Below are 22151 nucleotides of genomic sequence, written 5' to 3'. Positions count from 1 at the left end.
TGTGGACGATGCTGAAAATATGTTAAGGTATATATGAATAGTATGTATAGGAGGCTAAAAGCTGTATTTTTTTAAAGCTATTTATATAATCATACATCATAAGTGTAGTCTAGAAGGATGGACATACAAGAAACTGGTAAGAAAAACTGCCTTCAGGGGCAGCTGAGTGACTCAGTCAGTAAATTATCTGCCTTCAGCTCAGGTCATGATCTCAGGGTCTTGGGATGGAGCCCCATATCGGCGGGGAGGTGGGGGCGGTTTCTGCTCAGCAGGGAGTCTGCTTTTTCCTCTCCCTCTACCCCAACCCTGCATGTGTTCTCTCTCTCTCTCTCCTCTTTCAAATAAGTAAATAAAATCTTTAAAAAAAGAGGCCAACCAAAATAGGTGCAAAGGATACTCCATTTGTACCATCTAAAGGTTTTCCATATGAATTACTGAATTTATACATCAGTGAATATATGTATTATTTTTTAAAAATCAATTTTTTCAACTGAGTTAAGACACTGGCCTATAACTTAATAATATCAGCTCACAGCCATACTGTATTTAAGCACCTGTCTTAGCCAAGGAATTATCACCGAGTACATAATAAAAATACCGCTCCTCATTCCCAACACTGCATTATAGAACCTTATTCCAAACCTGCTACCAACATACACAAAGCCTCTATCTCTGCCACTGAGAATGTATCCCTCTTCATACCACACCATTAAGAAATTCTACTACACTAGATAGGTTCCAGGACAGAGAAACAGTTAATAGATTCTGTAGGATGTCACTATCACCACTCCAGACTCTAGAACCACCTGTGTGTGTTGCTGCTCTCAGGACTTCATCGGAAACCAAAGCAGAGTCTTTACCTATACATATCTCTGCTCATATATGTATGCCTACCGGCTCCCTTATCTGTAAATGTGAACTCTGGCCAGCCTCTCATTCTCGAACTTTGTCCTAAATACTTCATCCTGGTCTGACAAGCATCAGTGACATCAGTTTTACCCTCAGGACTCTCAAGACCTAAACATTCCATTTTGATACAAAGTGGCCCTTGGCTGTGACCTGTAGTCACACATTTTAATTCTGTCCCCCACTTTTACTGTACCCACCTTTTCTTGACTCAATAAGGACTTCTGTTTTTCTAAAGTTTCAACATGCATTTTAAGCTTCAGATTGTCTTCAGTGAGACTGTTATCCTACAAAATGTTAAAACAGTGTGTTTTTAGATAAATTTCAAGTTTACAAAAAAGTACACAAGTTGTACTACTGTACATTTGTACTCAGCATTTCTCCAGTGATATATAAAAACTATAGGCAAGCAACACTGGACTGCCCAAAGCCAGTCACTCATTTTATAAATATTCTTAGAATTTTATTATATTTCAAAAAATAAACAAATTTACAAAGTAGTCTGTAATCATTAGCAATAGAAGCAACTCTCTGAATTCCTTAAGGGAAATTAAAACGCATTCCTCACTGTGGTGGAAAATCCGCTTCCACTATCTATAAACAGAATGTCATCCTGAAAATGATATACTTGCATTTTTTAAATTATGTAACTTTTAAAATTATGTCAAGTTATGATTCAAGAAGTTTGTTATTAATCAGCAAACATAAAATTACTAAGATGCAAGTTCCCAGGATAAGTTCAAGTGAATTTGTAAAAAACACAAAATAAGCAACTATAATAATCAAAATACTTTTTCTTGATAAATCAAAGCCAAAAGCTTTTCTCTTAAAATTAGTTTACCTGGTTTAAATTACTCAATCTCATAATTTCATTTTCAGCATCTGTAAAAACAATAATGAATGACATTAAAACTCTTCAACTTATTACCTCCTATATTAAACTCAGGAATAAAACTCAATTAAAATAAAATATATTTATAAGCACAATCAGCAAGCTCAAACGGTTTGTTGTTTTATACTTCTATTTGACATATCAAAGAAATCATAACATAAATGCCAGTTAGATGCTCCATTAAAATGCAGTCCTATGGAACAGAAGAAAAAATTATAATCTATTCTGGATGAATCAGAAGTTATTGCTTTGATAAAAACATTAATAACAATGTTTCAAAATGAGCTGTTAGTTTGCATAGCAGGAAATAGTAAAAGGACTGAGAGTGGGGGGAAATGGAACAAAAATGTGTATTTTTTATTCTTGTAATGATATAATAACCTCTCAATTCTCTAAACTGACTTAGATATAACAAGAGAAAAATAACCATTCAAGCTGGTATTACAGATGGATCCATATATAGAAGTGGTTCTAGAAGAACACAAAGACAGAATACCATTAGTTCAGCTGAAGTAATTCATTCAACTTTCATTCAGATAACACTAAGCATCTTCTATGAAATCAGTTAGTTGCTAGAGAACAAGATGAAAACATTTAGTCCCTGCTTGCTCTCAAGCAGCTTTCAATTCAGAGAGAAAGGAAACACATGACTCCTGCACAGTATGATACAGGGAGCACAAGGTGCAACTAGAGCAGAAAGGGCCAACACCTACTCCAGACTGGGGGATGGGGGCTAAGGCAGGCCAGGAAAGCAGTAGCACAGGTACCTCCCTGCAGACACAATATCCGCAATGAATCATAATATACTTAAGACTCAGCAGAGAGAAACAGACACCCTCCACACAAACAGAGCAGCAAGTGCAAAAACAACAGAGCTAATAGACAAAGTCATTGACTCTAGGAGCTATGTACAAAGTTCAGTATGGCTAATGCTTAGCAAGTTAGATGAATGGGAAGAGGTGAAACTAAAGAGGGAAATGGACCGGATCGTGAAAGACTATCCTGACGTTCACAGGGAGCCATAAAGTACTACGATCAGGGGAGTTAAACCTGTTGCATGTTTCTGAAAAACCTTTCTGGATACAGACAGAAAAAAAAAATTAAAGGAATCATGGAAACCAGAGAATAACAGCAGCTAATACTTTTATAATACTTAAAATGGGATAGCCCCTGCTCTAAAGAGAACTCTGCATCTAGTAACTCATAGACTCCCCATTACTACTACTGCAACTATGAAGAAGATGGGAGTGTTATCCTAACCACAGGGATGGAAAAACCAAAGCACAGAGATGTTAATTAACTTGCCCAAGATCAGCTAATTAGTGATGAGCTGGATTCCAATTCAGTCATATTCTTAACCACTCAGCTATTTCCCTACATTAAAAAATGGCTATAGACAGGACGCCTGGGAGGCTCAGTGGGTTAAGGGTCTGCCCCTGGCTTAAGTCATGATCCCAGGGTTCTGAGATGAGTCCGGCACAGGGCTCCTTGCTCAGCAGGGAGTCTACTTCTCCTGTCTGCTGCTCCCCCGGCTTATGTTCTCTAACAAATAAATAAATAAAATCTTTAAAAAAAAAAAAAAAAGAAGAAGAAGAAGGAAAGAAAAGAAACAAAATGTAACATCTATAGATAACCAGGCAAAAGAAATTATGACTGGCTGAAGTTACTCGGCGGCAATGGAAATGAGAAAAAGAGGAAAGACTAGGACAACAAATGTTTTTAAAGCAAATAAACCCATGAGTCATCCAATATGTATTTTGAAAGAAGCAGAGCTACTCGTAAGTCAAATGAGAGAGAAGTCTAGAACCCTAATGAATAACCTTTTCTTTGCCATCATGGCAGCTCCCAAGACTGAGGCCCTTCTAAGAAACTCTAGAGCTCCTCCAGGGTACAATCCTGAAATATCACTGAATCAGAGAAGCTAAGGAAACAGAACGTACAGGACACACTAGGTGGTGACTTCAAATTTTCTGTTTTGGCAGACTGGTAAATCACCAAGGTAGGGAGAGGAAGAGGAGGAGGAGGACATGGCGACATCGAACCTAACTCTAATTGGAGTTTATAGAGTTGGCCATCTGGGTCAGGAGCTCACGATAAAGACCTCGCCAAGGGGATTGGGGGAGGGGGTGGAGAACAGCACACAAGGGCTAGAAACCTCCAGCGGAGCAATGAACCAGTTCATAAAGTGAGAGTTTGTATTGTGAGAAGACAAAAGTGCAAAATAAAATATATCTTCACAGTAAAGAGCTCCCATTATGTTTTCCTGGCATGAATGAACACCAGTATTTGGCATATTTCACTTACTAACTTACTTTTTCTTACACATAACACAGGTAACTAAATAAAACGGTGAAGGACTGATGGCTCTTATCATTCTCATGTCTGCTTAGATAGAGGACATCATTTCAAAAATAATAAAGAATTCTGAACAAGGAAGATTGCATTCCCTAATTGGAGGGCCTGGAATTTTAGAGTTCCACAAAGTATCTGGTTCTATGCAGACTAACAGAAATAGGCCCATACCTCCTTCCAGTAAATAGCTACATATATATTTCTCAGAAATCTACATGGCTTCCGACATGAATGAGTTCCCTGTAACTACTAAAGGATGAGAAAGGGAGGTTGAGAGACATCCAGCCAACAACAAAGCCTTTTTAGTAGAAAATTCCTATTTGTGATCCATTAATTATGGCACTGAATCCAAAACCAAACAATTCTACTCAACTTCTAGAGCCAATCTGCCTGAATACTCCACTTCCATAAAGTACTCAGTCTGTCTTTAAAAACTAGGATGCAGGGGCACCTGGGTGGCTCAGTGTGTTGAGTCTCTGCCTTTGGCTCATGGTCTCAGGGTCCTGGGATCGAGCCCTGCATCGGACTCTCTGCTCAGAAAGGAGCCTGCTTCCCCCATCTCTCTCTGCCTGCCTCTCTGCTTACTTTTAATTTCTCTGTCAAACAAAAAAAAATCTTAAAAACATAAAACTAGTATGCAATAAACACCAATCATAGATAATTTCCAAATGTTTTATACCAGACAGTGCTTGCTGTAGTTTGAGCACTTCCTCTTCCACTGATGGACTCTGTGGAAGGATTTTTTCTTTTTCTGTCACAGTATCACTTTGCTTCACAGCATCAGGCTGCAATTTACTACATTTCAGTTTTAAGCTTTCACATTCTTCTGTTATTTGTCTGTTTTCAACATTTAGGCGTTCTTGTTCCTTCCTCAAAATATCTCTGTCATTTTCTGCAGAAGATAATTTTTCATTTATGTCTTTAATTTTATCCTCAAGCTCTTCAATTTTTTTAATAGATGCTACTTTTTCATTTTGTAGATCCTGTATAGTTTTTTGCATTTCATGGATTTTTGAGTGATCAGATGTTACAATTCCTGAGCCACCTAGAACATAAACAGAAAATCAAGCACAGCCAGTGTCAATTACTGAGAGATAAGTAGCTTTCTATATACAACTGGGAGATTTAACTTGAAAAAACTTAAAAAGTTAAGACAACAATGAGTTATCATTACACTACTATTAAAAGGGCCAAGATTCAGAACACTCACAACACCAAATGCTGGTGAGCATGTGAAGCAGTACAAATTCTCATTCATTCCTGGCAAAATGCAAAACTTTTGGAAGACAGTTCAGCAGTCTCTAACAAAACACACCGTTATATATGATCAGCAATTGCATTCGCTGGTATTTATTCAAAAGAACTAAGAACTCTAATCCACATAAAAACCTAATCCACATAAAAACCTAAACAATGATATTTATAGCAGCTTTATTCATAACTGCCGAGACTTGGAAGAGATGTCCTTCAATGGGTGAATGGATAAACTCCGGTACATCCAGGCAATGGAATACTATTCAGCATTAAAAAGAATTGAGGTGTAGGGGAGGCTGGGTGGCTCTGCCTTCGGCTCAGGTCATGATCCCAGGGTTCTGGGATCCAGCCCTGCATCAGGCTCTCTGCTCAGCAGGGAGCCTGGTTCCTCCTCTCTCTCTCTCTGCCTGCCTCTCTGTCTGCTTGTGATCTCTGTCTGTCAAATAAATACATAAAATCTTAAAAAAAAAAAAAACTTAAAAAAAAGAATTGAGGTTTCAAGCAATGAAAAAAACATGGAGAAAACTCAAATGCAAATTACTAAGTGAAAGAAATCAATCTGAAAAGGCTACATACTGTGTGATTCCAACTATGTGACATTCTGGAAAAGGCAAAACAAGAGACACAATACAAAGACTGTGGGGGAGGGTGGGTGGAAAGTGAGTAGGCAGAGCACAGAGGATTTTAAGAGCACTGAAACAACTCTGTATATTATAATGATGAAAATGTGTCATATATCTGTCCAACCCAGAGAATGTACACACCAAGAGTGAACCCTAAGGTAAAACACACATGCTGAGGGATCATGATCTGTCAATGCAGATTCATCTTGATAAAAAATGTAGCATTCTGATGATGTACCCATACCAGGGCATGGGTATATGGGAAATCTCTGTACTTCCTTCTCAATTTTGTTATGAAAAGAAAGTCTTTTAAGAAGTTAAATTATGGGTGGCTCAGTGGTTAAGCCTCTGCCTTCAATTCAGGTCATGGTCTCAGAGTCCTGGGATCGAACCCTGAATGGAGCTCTCTGCTCAGTGGGGAGCCTGCTTCCCCCTCTCTCTCTGCCTGGTTCTCTGCCTACTTATTGATCTCTCTCTGTGTCAAATAAAATCTTTTTAAAAAATAAAATAAAATAAAAAGTAAAAATAAATACACAAAAAGTTAAATTACCAAAATAAAAATTTGAATAAAAATGTTTTAGGTAATCTCTACCCTCAATGTGGGGCTCAAACTCATGACCCCAAGATCAGGAGCTATACATTCCACTTCCTGAGCCAGCCAGGCACCCCCATAATAAAGCATTTTTAAATAAATAGTTGAAGAAAACTATTTGAATCAACCACTAAAACACCTATTTATAGGAGTTTTAAAGAAAGGAAAAATATTTCTGATCACTTATTACCAAACTATCACCACCAAACAATGCAAAAAAATCCATGTAACTATTCGCCAAAAAAGCAAAAGGACCTTTCCATTTCTGCATAATCTTGCAACAGTGATGCCACTGCAAATTTCAGGCAGATGAACAGAACTAGTCATTCATTCATTCTTTATAACGTAGTCCAAGTTCACACCAGTGTGTTGGTTTTACAGTACTACGTTTGTCATCTAATTATGTTACCTAATCCATTAAGTTAATAAAACTAACAACCTTGGGGTGCCTGGGTGGCTCAACTGATCAAGCAGCTGCCTTTGGCTTGGGTCATGATCTTAGGTTCCTGGGATCCAGCACCGAGTTGGGCTTTCTGCTCAGTGTGGAGCCAGCTTCTCCTTCTGCCCTTCCCCCTGTTCGTGTTCCCTTGATCTCTCAAATAAATAAATAAAATCTTAAAAATACAAAAACAATGAACAACCTTGTTGTAACAGGTTTTCCAGTTCTTCAATTCGTTCTTCATAGTCACTTAATTCTTCTCGATGACGACGACTTATTTCTGTCAATTTCTGCTGATGTGCGTTCTGCAAAACTGACATTTCATGTTGATGGTCATCAATTTCCTGATTTCGAGTCTGTTTGAGTTCCTTAAAAAAATAAAAGCAAATTAAACTACATTTATAGTCAACAATATACCTAAACCATTTCACTGTTGTGCAAAAGCCTATATTAAAAGTAATTCTCTGAACATGCTAAGATTATAAAGACTTTAAATAAAGACCCCAAATCTGGACAATTCCCGAAAAATTCTACCCTTTCCTTTCTTGAGTCTTTTTTTTTTTTTTTTAAGATTTTATTTATTTGAGAGAGTGAGCATGAGCAGAAAGGGAGAAGCTGACTCCCCAGCAGGGAGCCAGACATGTGGCTCAATCCAAGGACCCTGAGATCATGACCTGAGCCGAAGGCAGACACTAACCAACTGAGCCACCCAGGTCCCCCTTCTTTCTTGGGCCTTAAGAACAGTTTTTCTATTTAATGACAGAATGCCAGCAAGAAAAAAAAATGAAACAGAAGATGAGTAAAAATATCTTGCTACCCAAGTTGAGACCACCAATCTCTCTCCTAAGAATCTGGATCTTGAGCTTAGTCTTTCAAAAGGGGAAAGGACCACAAGCATTATGATAGCTGCACCCAGAAAAGTCTGTCTACTGTGTCCCACTATCTAGATCCTGATGCTATTCCCATTCCTGTCCTGCCCAAGACCAGAATGCTCAATTTGTCTTTTAATCCTGGGAACAGACTACCCTGGGTCCTTCCAGTAAAACCTCTTTGGCTTTCCTTTGCCAGAGACGGGTTTTGTTGCTTGTAACCAAGAATCCTAATCAATAAATTAGCTTCTATTTCCTGAGAAGACCAGTAAAATTACTCTTTAATCCTGTGCACTTATTTATGGGCCAGCACTTGGCAAGCAGCTTCATATTTAAACCTTAAAATGATCCTACAAGGAAGGTATTATGAAATCTACTATACTGATGGTAAAATGGAAGCCTGGAAAGATTAAGTAACTTGCTCAAAGTATAACAGATGGTAAACAGGAGAGTTAGGATTCAAACACAAATCTTTACAGTTTGGGAGCATACCCATATTAGTATTATTATAATAGTAAAACCAAACCCAAAAATTTCTATACCTGGCAATAATTTTTTTTTTAATTTTAAAGATTTTATTTAAAAGAGTGAGAGAACATGCATGCAAGAGAGTACAAGCCGGGTGTGTGGGGGGAGAAGCAAAGAGAGCAGGAGAAGCAGATTCTCCACTGAATAGGAATCCCAACATGGGGCTCAATCCGGGACCCTGGGATCATGACCTGAGCTGAAGGAAGACACTTAGACTGAGCCATCCAGATACCAATAATTTATACACTAAAAACAATTCACTGCCATATGATAAAAGTATGTAACTAACACTTTTCTTGAAAGAAATAATAACTGAGACAAAGTAGCAAAATTCCACCATTATGGGAAAATTATTTACAATGAACAGTATTAACATTTTGTCAATATCCTTTAACCCTAAACCCTGAAACTTAAGCAACCTCGGAAATATTTAATAAAGATCATTTTGGGGAGCCTCGGTGGCTCATTTGGTTAATCATATGACTCTTGATTTCAGCTCAGGTCATGATCTTAGGGTCATGGGATCAAACACTGCAACAGGCTCTGTGCTCAGCGCAGTGTCTGCTTCAGATTATCTCTCTCTCCCTCCCACTGACTCTCTGATGAACAAAATCTTAAAAAAAAAAAAAAAAAGACAATTTTACCAGATGCAATAACAAGTAGACACTAATGAAATATAAACTACTTAAAAAAAACAAGTGTTCAAAACCAAATGATTTTGGAAGAGACAGTTTTATATACCTTGCAGTCGTAAAGGATGAAAACACAAAATGGTAAAAACAAACGATCATAAACTACATAATTAGCTTTATAACTGAACCTTCTTTAGACTTATACTTTTTTTTAGAGATTTTTATTCATTTATTAGAGTGAGCACAAGCAGAAGGGGTAGTAGGCAGAGGAAGAGGGAGAAGCAGACTCCCTGCTAAGCAGGGAGCACCACGCAGGGCTAGATCCAAGGACCCCAAGATCATGACACAAGCAGAAGGCAGACGCTTAACTGAATAAGCCATCCAGGCATCCCAGACTTTTAATAAGCAAATTTTACTTTTACTTTTAATAAACAAATTTTAGATGTATAATAGCCATTGTTGCAGGGCACCTGGGTGGCTTCGGCGCAGGTCGTGATCCCAGGGTCCTGAATCAAGCCCCAAATTTGGGCTCCCTGCTCAGCAGGGCATCTGCTTCTCCCTCTCCCTTTCCCCCCACCCCGCTCCTTCTCTCTCTCTCCTGTTCTCCCTCAAATAAATAAATTAATTAAACCTTTAAAAAAAAAAAGGCATTGTTCCAACAACCTCCTTACCTTAATGATATTTTGCAATTTGCAGATTTCATTTTGATTAGAGTTGTTTGATCCTTGTGCTTTAGAAGTCTAGATCAGAAAAACAAATAGAAAATTGTACTGGCATTCTTATAAAAGAGAAAATTACAAAATAATTCTGCTAAAAAATATTTTTCAGGAGTGCCTAGGTGGCTCAGTCAGTTAAGCACCTGCCTTCAGGTCAGGTCATGATCCCAGGGTCCTGGGATGGAGCTCTGTGTCCGGCTTCCTGCTCAGCTGGGAGTCCACTTTTCCCTCTCCCTGTTTATTCTCTCTCTCTCGAATAAATAAGTAAAATCACATATATATATATGTATATACACACGTATATATACATATATATATATAATTTTTTTAAAGGAGCATTTCCCAGGCAAATCCTGATTAAGAATACCAAGCACCTTTTAAAGAACCCAGTCCAATTGTGAGTAATACATAACAAATAAAAGATAATTGTCAAAGGGCGTCCAGGCTCAGTCAATTAAGCATCCGACTCTTGATTTCATCTCAAGTCACACAAGATCTCAGGATTGTGAGACTGAGCCCCAAATCAGGCTCCCCTTTGAACATGAAGCCTGCTTGAGATTCTCACTCTCCCCTGCCCCTCCCCCAATGCTCTCCTCCTAAAAAAATAAAACAAAACATAATTTTTAAGAGTTTGTTATCTAAGTAGGGAGACACCTTCACAAAATAACCAATGTTAAGAAAAACACCAGAGAATACTTTACTTAGCTTAACAAAATGTAAATTTGATGATAAACAAGCAGCTTCCTAAATCAAAATTTCTAAAATTCTAAATTTAAAATTTCTAAACCTCCAAAAAATTACCCAACCACATTAATTCTTGTAAAAACCCAGTTAACATCTTTTTTAAATGATTTTATCCAGAGGATCCCTATCTCAATTCAAAACACCCTTTGGTCTGACAATTAAAAGAACTTTTGGATTCTTCTCTTCACATTCAAAGCCAAATGTTCTCCATTTATTTTTTTGTCGATTTATCATTATTAACTTATTTACTATATATATATAGTGTGTTAAGGAACCAAAAGCTACTGTCTGGATAAAAAAGGAACATAGTCCACCAGAAAAACGGGATTTGAAGTCAAAAGATGCCTGTTTAAATTACAACTTAATTAGGGCAACAGTAAGTATATTAAACTTTTACTTTGCTTATCTGTAAAACAGAGATAATAAATACTTCACATGGTTATGAAGATTAATATATAGGATAGCACCTATTGAAACATTTGTAAAATATAATACAAATAAGTTTTAGTATGGCTTGCTAAAGACTTGAGTCCCCTGAAGGACCCCAATTATGCCTTTTCCACCTTTATATCCTACTACAGGTCTATAATACAGAAAATATTCAAAATATGTTTAAATATACATACCAAAAATGCACCTCTTCCCTATGAAATCTTATCCTAGGCAATGTTTCCTAAAATGTGTATCAGAATCACCTGAGGAATTTACTTGTTTGAATGCAATTTTCAAGGCTCTAAAATAGGCTGTGAAATCCTCATCTCTAAAGGCTGGACAGAGAATCTACAATTCTACGGTACTTTAAAAACTACTACATTTTTAGAGATAAGATGGACAAACTGATCATTCTAAGATTTATTTTGGATATTGGGAATGTCTAGCAACTTGGGAAGCAAAAAGGTAATTTTAATTGGTATGATTTCTCCTTTAAGTCCAGGTTTCTTTCTGATACTAAAAGCTCTACATATAAAACCACTATTTTTCCTCAGTAACAGTTTTCAGAGACCCATGATAACTTTACCTACCTGAGCAATATGCCTCCAATGACCAACTTCAGACTCAAGTCTTGACACTTGGTTTGACAATCTATTTATTTCTTGTTGTGATGAAATTATGTCACCAAAGTCCATGTCGTCATCGTGGAAACCCGAAGCATGCTGGCTGACACGGTAGCCGAATGGAGAGGACGCAGGGGCTGCCGGTCCTCCACCAGCTCCTGACTGTGTGGACTGAGCAGCAGACTGCAGCTTCAGCAGCTGATCCTGCAGCGCAATCTGTCTTGCTTTAAGATGGCTGATTTCTACCTACACATTTATAATCTGTATTTTAGAGAAGGTACTTTAAAATAATCATACTGACATCTTTATAGACCCATAATGTTAAAAGTTGTAATAATTTAAGATTATCCAATGATGGTAACTCCTTCAGCTGCATCCAAGTCTTCCATAACACCCTGACCAGAAAACCTTTATTTAAAAACCAAACATGATTTACCAGTTAAAATAGGGATAATGGGGCGCCTGGGTGGCTCAGTGGGTTAAGCCGCTGCCTTTGGCTCAGGTCATGATCTCGGGGTCCTGGGATCGAGTCCCACATCAGGCTCTCTGCTCGGCAGGGAGCCTGCCTCCTCCTCTCTCTCTCTCTCTCTGCCTGCCTCTCTGCCTACTTGTGATTTCTCTCTGTCAAATAAATAAATAAAATCTTAAAAAAAAAAAATATGGATAATGTTTCAAACGGTACAAAGATCAGAATATCTCACTTGTGTGTTAACTGGAGCAACGAAATTCTCAGTTGAACATGGGTTTATTATCTTCTGTGTATCAGGTGGTACGGACAATTCTCATGGGTTCTATCTGTATTATTAAACCATAAGTGATGGGAAAGTGAAAGCTGCAGCAGTCTGTGTATTAATTAGCAAGTTTCTTTGGAGCATCTGTTGGAGTAGTCTGATGTTACCAATTATGGTGGAATTTAGGCTTAAAATGCACCATGAATCAGGAATAGCTTTGTACTGGTCTGTTCAACAGCTGGAAGAATGCTTTAGTAATCCATTCTTAGATAACAGTTATTATTAGCCTTTGAGTCTTAGAAAGAAATCACACAATGAAAAAGGCCTTGGCTTTAGCCTTGGCAAAAAGGAGCCAGTGAAAATTTGACTTACTCAGGGAAAGAATAATATAAAAATTCTGAAACCTTTAGTGGAGTTTTAACTAAGGACTGGCAATACCAACTCATTGTCCAAAAGAAATTACAAATATATGGATTTACCACAATACCATATCATTACTCAGTGAGAGATTATTCAAAATATAAAAGTGAGTAAGCTAGGGAGAATTGAGATAAGCTTTCTGTAAAATACCTACCTCAGCAGGCACCCTGCCACAAAGGGGAATAGGATACTGGGAGTTAGCTGACCAGTAACAATATTTCTACACATGTACAACCAAGCAATTAGACAAATAAAAACCAAATACAATTACATCAAGTGTCATAACAGGTTTCTTGTACCAGAACCCCTTCTCTAAAATGTATGGGTAACATACACATTTCATTCATTTGCCCATAAATGACATGACGTAAACTGCATCTCTGGAATATGATCATCATAACGACGGCAGAAAACTGTAGACCTTAAGTATATTCATATATTATCTTTTATTCTAGTAAAAAATACTGAAATTCTGAAAAACAAAATTATTTTCAAGGGTAACTTTTTTTCTTTTAAAGATTGTATTTATTCATTTGAGAGAGAGAAAGACAGAGCAGGAGAGGGGGGAGGGTCAGAGGGAGAAGTAGACTCCCGGCTGGGCAGGGAGCCTGATGTGGACTCAATCCTGGTACTTTAGGATCATGACCTGAGCTGAACCCAGTCACTTAACCAACTGAGCCACCCAGGTGCCCCCAAGAGTAATTTCAATATAAAGAAAGTTCTCATTTTAAAACTGATATTAATATCAAGTTATTGAGTTAAAAAATGCAAATTAGTAACAAAGAAGCATTTCTAAACTAAAATGCTTTATTTGCCCTCTAATATCGATAGTTAAGTAGAAAATAAAACCACAGATTTTCCACAGTAGTGTTTCCAATTAGAATGTAAGCATCAGAATCACCTATGGAGTTTCTGAAAAATACCAATACCAGGGCCCCTTCACAGTAAACCAAAATCGTAATGTCCTGGAGGGCATGATTTAAAGTATCATGGATGATTCAGCTATAAACCCCTGGGTGAGAACTACTACACTACTGTAATTTTTGTAAGTCAGTGCTGATCAAAGTGTGGTCTGTGGACTAAAGGCATGAATGTTTACTACCAATCTGTGATATGTACGTAAGTTTAAAAAATAAGGCTTAAAGTCTTTTAAAACAATTTGACAGAGCAATTTTATAATCTGTTAAATCTTTCTTAAAAGTGGGCTTTTAGCTTTAGCTAGAACTTGTAATTTTCCTTTTTTATACTCATTTTATTTTTGTAGTAATTTATTTTTATAATATTTTATGAAATCAATTCCCAACAGATTGGAAAGTTAAGCTCTTCTTTAAATGTTTACCTGTAATGCGGCTTGCTTTTACTTTTCATCTCAGTATGTTACTGAAAGAACTAAAACTCAATGCATCTAAATTTTAAAACCTCAAATATGGGGATGCCTGAGTGGCTCAGCTGATTGAGCATCTGACTCCTGGTTTCGGTTCAGGTCATGATTTCAGTGTCATGAGCCTGAGAATGGTGTCAGGCTCCATGCTCAGTGTAGAGTCTGCTTGAGATTCTGTCTCTTCCTCTCCATCTGCCCCTCCCCCCTCACACACGCTCTCTCTCTCTCTAAAATAAGTAAATCTTACACTCGATCTTAGACAAAAGGCCAAAAAGTGATAAAAATAAATAAACCTTTTTAAAAAACCTCATATATGAATTTATGATAGAAACGAATATTTAATCAACAAACTAAAGAAAACCCCAATGATTAATAAAACAAGAAATAGCTCAATTCAATAGAAGAACTAAATTCCATTTATGTACTAAACACTGAAGATATTTCAACAACAAAATGAAACATGAAGACATCGTCTGTATTTTAAGAATTCACTATAATGCTGTTTAAATTATATAATATCTATTATCAGCATGGCAAACAAAAGATAAGCCAATTCAAAAATAAACATTTCTAATAAACTAAAGGGAAAAAATATTTATAGAACGATGTAATTCAACTTAATATACTTAATATTCTTTTTTCATGGAAAGTCAAATAAATGCCAACTCAATATATATGAACACTGGTAGTCAAAATCATTTTTAAAAACGAAATGCCATTAACAATTATCACACTGATTCACAATTTTAAGTGAACAGAGGAAAAATTAGGTTTCATTAAATCAGAAATTACAAGCAACAGATACCTGAAGATACTTTACTGAAAGGGTTTTCCTCTTTTGGAAAGTAGGAAGTAAAGGTTAGCTTATAAAATACAAATTTAACAGAAAAGCTTAAAATTCTTAAAATAATGGTATCAAACTGAGTTGGGAATTACTAGCTTCATCCCCCTTTCAATATTTTTATGGATCTGTAGATAGCCTGATTTATAACTCTTAAAAACCCTCCTAAAAACATTACAAGGAAATAATTATGAAGTAACTTTAAGAACTTTTACCTCCTTCTGTTGTAGTTGATTTCGGTAACTTGTAGATTGCTGCTTTATTTGAAGCTCTGATGCTTCATGCTTCTCTTCTAAATCAGTACAAAGTTTTTTGAGTCTCTCATTCTAGAAACAAAGAAAAAAGTATTTTCAACAAGAAGACTAAAAGTAAAACATGTCAGTAACAGTTATGTGCATGGCATCATGAAAAACATACCACTTTATACAGAAAAAGGTATAAAATATAGAAGTTCTCAGAATCTGATCTTTGAAATAGTTTTAATTAAAGCTACAAGTGTAATAAGCATGTTTATAGAGATTATGCAAAATTCTGAACCAGAGTTTAAAAAAAAAAAAAAAAAACAGTAAATCTTGTCCAATGATCTATGTTTCCCCCATCACTGTGTGTCCAGGGTCTAGCGTATAACAGGCAATCCATGTCTGGTTAATGAATAAACTAGATTACACATTTCAACTTTTGTTTTCTTCCCAAACATAACTTTTTAAAAGAAATCTTTTTAAAAAAGACTTCTTGATGGAAGTATAAGTAGGAGGCCAAAGCTTCATATTACCTATCGTACCTTCAAAGCTGCATATTACCTATCATACCTTCATACTACCTACCTGCCAGGCTTCTGAGGTGGCTCTGAAAATTCCAATTTGAAAACCATACTAGAGCTCAGTTCAAAAACTAGTCAGAAGTACACAAAATATTCTAACTCAATGAATCAAGATATCATAGTCTTTTGTTCTAAGATTTTTGAAAATATGTTTAAAAAATTACTTAAATTTTCGGGCACCTGAGTGGCTGGCTCAGTCAGCTAATTATCTGACTTGGGTTTTTTGCTTTTTTTTTTTTTTTTAAGATTTTTTTTTTTATTTGTTTATTTGACAGAGATCACAAGTAGGCAGAGAGGCAGGCAGAGAGGGGTGGGGGGGAAGCAGGCTCCCCGCTGAGCAGAGAGCCCGATGTGGGGCTCAATCCCAGGACCCTGAGATCACGACCCGAGCCGAAGGCAGAGGCTTTAACCCACTGAACCACCCAGGCACCCCTAATTGACTTGGTTTTAACTCAAGTCATGATCTCATGGGTCATGGGATGGAGCTCTGTGTTGAGGTTCGTGCTCAGTGGGGAGTATGAATGAAAGATTCTCTCCCTCTGCATCCCTCCCATGCTAGTATGCACATGCACTCTCTCTCTCAAATAAATAAATCTTTTAAAAATTTACTTAAATTTTATGTACTCAAATATTAAATTACCTTAATGAATAAGGACATGGAGCAAGATAAATGGGCACTAAAGCTTTTTGCAAAAGAATTTACAAATTGTCACAGATAACTTACTAAGAATTCTACTAATATATCTACAAACATAGTTTAACAATGAAAACTGAGAGAAAGGTGACAGCTGTGGTGAGGGGAAAAGTTCCTGCTAGAAGATGAAGACTTTTTCACTTTCTTAGAGTCTAGGAATTTCTTATAACAACAGATGTGAAAGCATGATCCAGGGAGATTACATAAATATACAGAGAAAAATCAAAGGAACAAACATAAACCCTAGTCTGGAGGTCTGTCTCCAGAAATCTAATGCAGACTCTGGTTATCTTGAAGAAATAGAAACAAGAGGCCCACACAACTAATTACCTTCTATTCTACTGGTGGCTTTTGTGTGACTTTCTGTGAACTTTCAACATGAAAAGCACCAACACAACTGAAGCAACATGAAGTAGTGAAGTCAAAACCCAGTCAGAAAAGTCCACTCTAGACTTTTTCAGATAAAACGAACTAAGGCTATTTGTTGAACTCTGGTTAATAACTAGAACTTGTAAGCTTCCTATTTGGCCAATATCTAATTGCTTGTCTGCCCTCATGTCCCTAGCCATGTGAGTCACAAAGGTTGACAATGTGGCTGATCTATAACATTACTTGTCAGTGGCCAGATTTCTTATTACATGCAATATCGAACCAGGAGGTAAAAGGAAAACGAATAGACACACAAGAACAGAGAGGGGTAAAAATGAGAGAGACAAATCCCTGGTGGTCTCAAGTTCTGCTTACATTCCCTTTCTAAAATCTGGTTACGATTTCTGCCCTTGAAATCCATGAGATTCTCATATCCTTAAATTATTACATCCTGGGGGGCACCTGGGTGGCTCAACCGTTAAGCATTTGCCTTTGGCTCAGGTCATGATCCCAGGGTCCTGGGAGCCCCGCATCAGGCTCCCCACTAAGCAGGAAGCCTACTTCTCCCTCTCCTGCTCCCTCTGCTTGTGTTCCCTCTCTTGCTGCCTCTGTCAAATAAATAAATGAAATCTTTTTTTTTAAAGATTTCATTTATTTATTTGACAGAGATCACAAGTAGGCAGAGAGGCGGGCAGAGAGAAGAGGAAGCAGGCTCCCCGCTGAGCAGAGAGCCTGATGAGGGCTCTATCCCAGGACGCTGGGATTGTGACCTGAGCCGAAGGTAGAGGCTTTAATCCACTGAGCCACCCAGGCACCCCAAATAAATAAAGTCTTTAAAAAAAAAATTATTCCATCCTGCTCAACACTGTTATACCATCATGGTCTACTAGAACCACCATTACTTTCTGAGTTTCTTTTTGAGCAGTCCTATCTGTAAGGACAGATATTTAAGACTTTTATTTATTCTTTCTTAGATGTCCTCTAATGGAGAAAAATAAAATTTTTTTAAAGAATTTATTTATTTGACAGGGAGAGTGGGTGAGAGAGCACAAGCAGGGAGAACGGGAGAGGGAGAAGCAAACTCTCTGGTGAGCAGGGAGCCTGACATGGGGCTCAATCCCAGAACCTTGGGATGGTGACCTGAGTCAAAGGTAGACAGTTAACCCACTGAGCCACCCAGGCACTCTGTAAAAGTACTTATTTTTTAAAATAAAAATAAAAATCAGAGCGTCTGGCTGGCCCAGTTGGTGGAGCATGCAGTTCTTGATCTCAAGGTTGTGAGTTTAAGCCCCACATTGGGAGTAGATTATTTAAAAATAAAATCGTTATTTTATTTTTAAGTAATTTTAAGTAATTTAAGTAATATGTATACTACTTAAAAGTATATATGTAACTCATTCCATCCTGCAATTACCATAAAGGGACGTTGAACCCTTTAAAAATCTAAGAATTTTCACGAGATTATAATGACCTTGTTCTTCTGTCTTTGAAACATTTTGCTATTTTGTCATTCTAAAAAGTATATATTTTATCATTATTCACCAATTATTCTCAAGTAGGCTAAAAAAAAGTCTTATATGGGGCGCCTGGGTGGCTCAGTGGGTTAAAGCCTCTGCCTTCGGCTCAGGTCGCAATCTCAGGGTCCTGGGATCCAGCCCCGCATGAGGCTCTCTGCTCAGCAGGGAGCCTGCTTCCCTTCCTCTCTCTCTGCCTGCCTCTCTGCCTACTTGTGATCTCTGTCAAATAAAAAAATAAAATCTTAAAAAAAAAAAAGTTTTATATAATAAGAAAACAGAAGACTGACAGACTCACCCAGAAGAATGATGCAAGACTGAAATAACCAGTTTTCAGACTGCAGTACCCAAAGTACTGTAACACCTTTCAGAAAGGAAAAAGCTAGAGACACCCACTTTGTAGTGTCTTTTTGGTTTTGTTGTCTTTCACTTTTACTGAACACATCTGAAAATTCAGAACTTTTGTTTCCACAAAGAAAAGAAAACGGACAGAGGAAAACACTTCAGTTATTAACACAACCCAGAAGACAAATATGAAGAGACAGAAAACAACATTCTAGAGTCTGATGGCTGTGGTGAGCAGGCTGTGGAGGTAAAATCCCAGCCAAGTCTTCAAATAAAAGCATCCTAGAGGAATATTCTCAAACTTCAAAACTGATGAGTGAACAATGTATTCCTTTTTACTAATTTTCTTTACAAGATTTTTTATTTATTTGAGAGAGAGAAAGACCGCGCTTGAGCACAGAGGGAGAAGCAGACTCCCTGCTGAGCAGAGAGCCAGACTCTGACTCGGGGCTTGATCCCAGGTCCCATGACCCAAGCCAAAGCCAGACACTTAACAGAATGAGCCACCCAGGTGCCCCCAATATATTTCTAAGAACAAAAAAGATATATGGTGTTCTCATCAAGTTATCTATCTGAGATAAGGAAACTTATCTCATCAAGTTTCCTATCATTCAATAGGAAAAGATTTTACTTCACAAAATTTTGTGACAAGGACCTGAACCATCCCACTTCACTAAATGGCTATGTGACAGTATTCTTTCACTGTGGATATATTTGTACACCAACATTTACTTGATATAGTCCATAAGTGAACAAATGTTGTAGGCAGGTGTGTATACAAAGGTGCCTGGGAAGAAAAAGATGACATAAAGTGAAAAAAATTCAGTGGACTGATCATTCTAACTGGTATTTATATATCTAATTGGTATTTATAAATCTAATTGATATTTATAAATTAGCTCTGTAATTATGGAGCAAAGATGACAGTCATCGTCTCTTCAACAAAATCATGAGCCATCAAAGTTTGCAAAGATATTGGTTTTAATGACACAAGAACCAGAAGTCATGATCAGCTGAAACCTACTAGAGATGTAAATGAAATCTGGAATCGGTATTTACAAAATAACACACATTTCGGTTCATGCATAAGAGTTAAAAAGCAGTTAACTGCATTCAGACACTGTCTATTTTGAGTATATATGTTTTCAAAACCAAAACATATGGAATAAAAATATGGCCTTGCCATAAATAAGTTCTTACTAAAATTTCTGAAGAAGTTTTTCACTATCACTTTATTCCTACTTCTGTAACTTTCTTACAAAATGATTTACTATAAAAAAAAATTTTAAAGTTCTCTGGATCCAGATGGTAAATGTGGATGAGATTTTTTTTTCTTGGCATAGAGGTTAAATTGAAGAAACCTAACTAATTCAGTCAGCTTGAAATATTATGTCTGTAAACAGACATTCCTCTGGAAAACACAATGCCCTCTGTCTATACTAAAACTTTCTAAATAGGGCTGCCTGGGTGGCTCAGTTGGTTAAGGAGCTAACTCTTGGTTCTGGCTAGGTATGATGTCAAGGTTGAGGGATCAAGCTCCACATCTTGGAGCATGTATGCGATTCTCCCTCCTCCCTCTGCCCCTCCTCCACTCTCGCTTTCTTTCTCTACAACAGATAAATAAATAAAATCTAAGACTTTCTAAATAGGATTTTATATTTTTTAGTTTCCTGATGGCTTTAATCACCTTATTCCCTTATTACATAGTCATGTACAGGGTGAGGGTATGAAGTGCTTCTGTGCCAACACACAGCAAGAATCAAAGTCACCTTAGAAAACAAAGCCCTTGGGGAATCCAACAGTACCTTTTCTTCTAGCATGTGAGTAGCTCAAGATACTGTGAATAAGCATCAAATGAGAAAGGTGGCTTTCATCTGGGGATGCATGATACCAAAAATATTTCTAAACACTAGAATCATGCTACCTTAAACCCATGAGATTAGAAGTGAGATCAACAGAGGGACAGAAGAATTCTCTCTCCCTTCTCAAGCTCAACAGAGAGCAGTCAGTCACTAAGCAGATTCACCCTACTTACTTTTTTCCCCCAAATGGACACTGGAGAATTTACCTAAATTAATGCCACTACACACATCTCTGCCATTTACTTTTTCTGGGTGGGTCTGAACTAATTAATCAGTGCCTTCTCAAGAATTTCTTTAGGTATTACAGGAACAATTTTCTCAGCTGTACAAAGAAAGAAGTTATTAAGTTCATCTGTCACTGAAGCATCTACTTATTAGGTAATTATACCTAACGTCTCAAGTGTCACCAAATAGCCATCTTGAATTGAGACAGAATACCGAGACAGTCCCTCTTGAGAGGTCCCTCTACATCCACCTTGGTAATCTGGGCCAGAATTCAATACTGATTGTCAGCAAATATTTTCTAATATTTTAAATTCAATTTTCTCTGTTTATGAGCTTAGCAAAAGGAAAACATGCTTACCACAGTCCTCTAAAAAACCCTTTTAATGAAATATTGTGTTCCCTCACGGTTCTTACCCATAAGCTAAATAGTTGAGTGTCTTTAGTACTTTATAATAGATCCTATTTTAAATCACTTCATTTTCTTTATGGCTTTCCTTTGAACCCATCCCAAGTTTTCCTCGTCTCCATTAAGTACAATGTCCAGAGGTAGTTACCATGAGGCACTAACAATGGGTGGAAAATGGTAAAATTAGATCTATATTTTAAACTTCTTTGTTTAGAAATACACACCTTTTTTCATGTTAGCAAATTAAAAAGGTCTAGATTAAATAGAATTGCATTCTTCGCATTATACTTCAATAAAATGTACTACAGCAATTGTGCACACATGGTAATTCCTAGATAAACTGCTGTCACTAGTTCTTCTACCCCAGGCCATTTTCCAGCATGTAAAAGATGATAGGAATATTAAAGAAGAAAGTGGAGTAACATGTAAATATGTTCTTCATCTGAAAGATGGTAACACTAAAAAGAACTGGGACAAAGAAGAAATAAAAGTGGTAAGCAGTGTAATAAAGACAGAGAGCTGAAAAAGAGTTACTGCCATGCCTTCAAAAAAGAAAAAAATCTAAGTTCAATAACAGTCTTTAATTTTCCTTACCTCTGATCTTAAGACTGAATGAATGGCTTCAATTTCCTTTCTTCTAGAATTAGGTAATTCTGCTACGAAAGAAACAGCATACACTGAATATATGATAAACACCATGTGAATAAACAGGCATTTTAAAGTATATATTTCACTGAGCTTTGAACAGAACAGTATGCTGATCTGAGAACAAACTCAGAAGACAGCACCACTTGATTTTTATCACAATTTCCTATTGTCACATATGTGCTTTATTATCATGTAAATCGTTCTTTTTGCCTATCTTCTGGACCTAGGTAAGACATCTACATTTCCCCCTTGGAAGTGTTCAATAAGATTTTATTATGGAAAACTGAGTTTTA

The 22151-nt window shown here is 37.0% G+C and overlaps 1 protein-coding gene across 3 annotated transcripts in view; it reads right to left on the bottom strand.

Moving 5' to 3' along the window:
• The window catches only part of TRIP11 (thyroid hormone receptor interactor 11), a 66941-nt gene that overhangs the window by 40609 nt on the left and 4181 nt on the right, over positions 1–22151 (bottom strand). The window contains exons 2-9 of one of the 3 annotated variants that reach the window (XM_032344646.1): positions 21805–21863; positions 15191–15301; positions 11570–11848; positions 9759–9827; positions 7261–7426; positions 4830–5195; positions 1748–1788; positions 1107–1193 (exon numbers count right to left, since the gene is read on the bottom strand). In XM_032344646.1, the coding sequence (XP_032200537.1) occupies positions 1107–1193; positions 1748–1788; positions 4830–5195; positions 7261–7426; positions 9759–9827; positions 11570–11848; positions 15191–15301; positions 21805–21863 (1178 nt within the window). Of the gene's footprint in view, positions 1–1106; positions 1194–1747; positions 1789–4829; positions 5196–7260; positions 7427–9758; positions 9828–11569; positions 11849–15190; positions 15302–21804; positions 21867–22151 lie in introns of all 3 variants that reach the window. The other 2 variants (XM_032344645.1, XM_032344647.1) reach the window with 2 other exon arrangements.

Source organism: Mustela erminea, chromosome 5 (genome assembly GCF_009829155.1).
Source record: "Mustela erminea isolate mMusErm1 chromosome 5, mMusErm1.Pri, whole genome shotgun sequence".
In the NCBI taxonomy this organism is placed as follows: domain Eukaryota; kingdom Metazoa; phylum Chordata; class Mammalia; order Carnivora; family Mustelidae; genus Mustela; species Mustela erminea.
The sequence above is the reverse complement of the archived record's forward strand: the minus strand, read 5'-3'. Positions and strand labels throughout refer to the sequence as shown.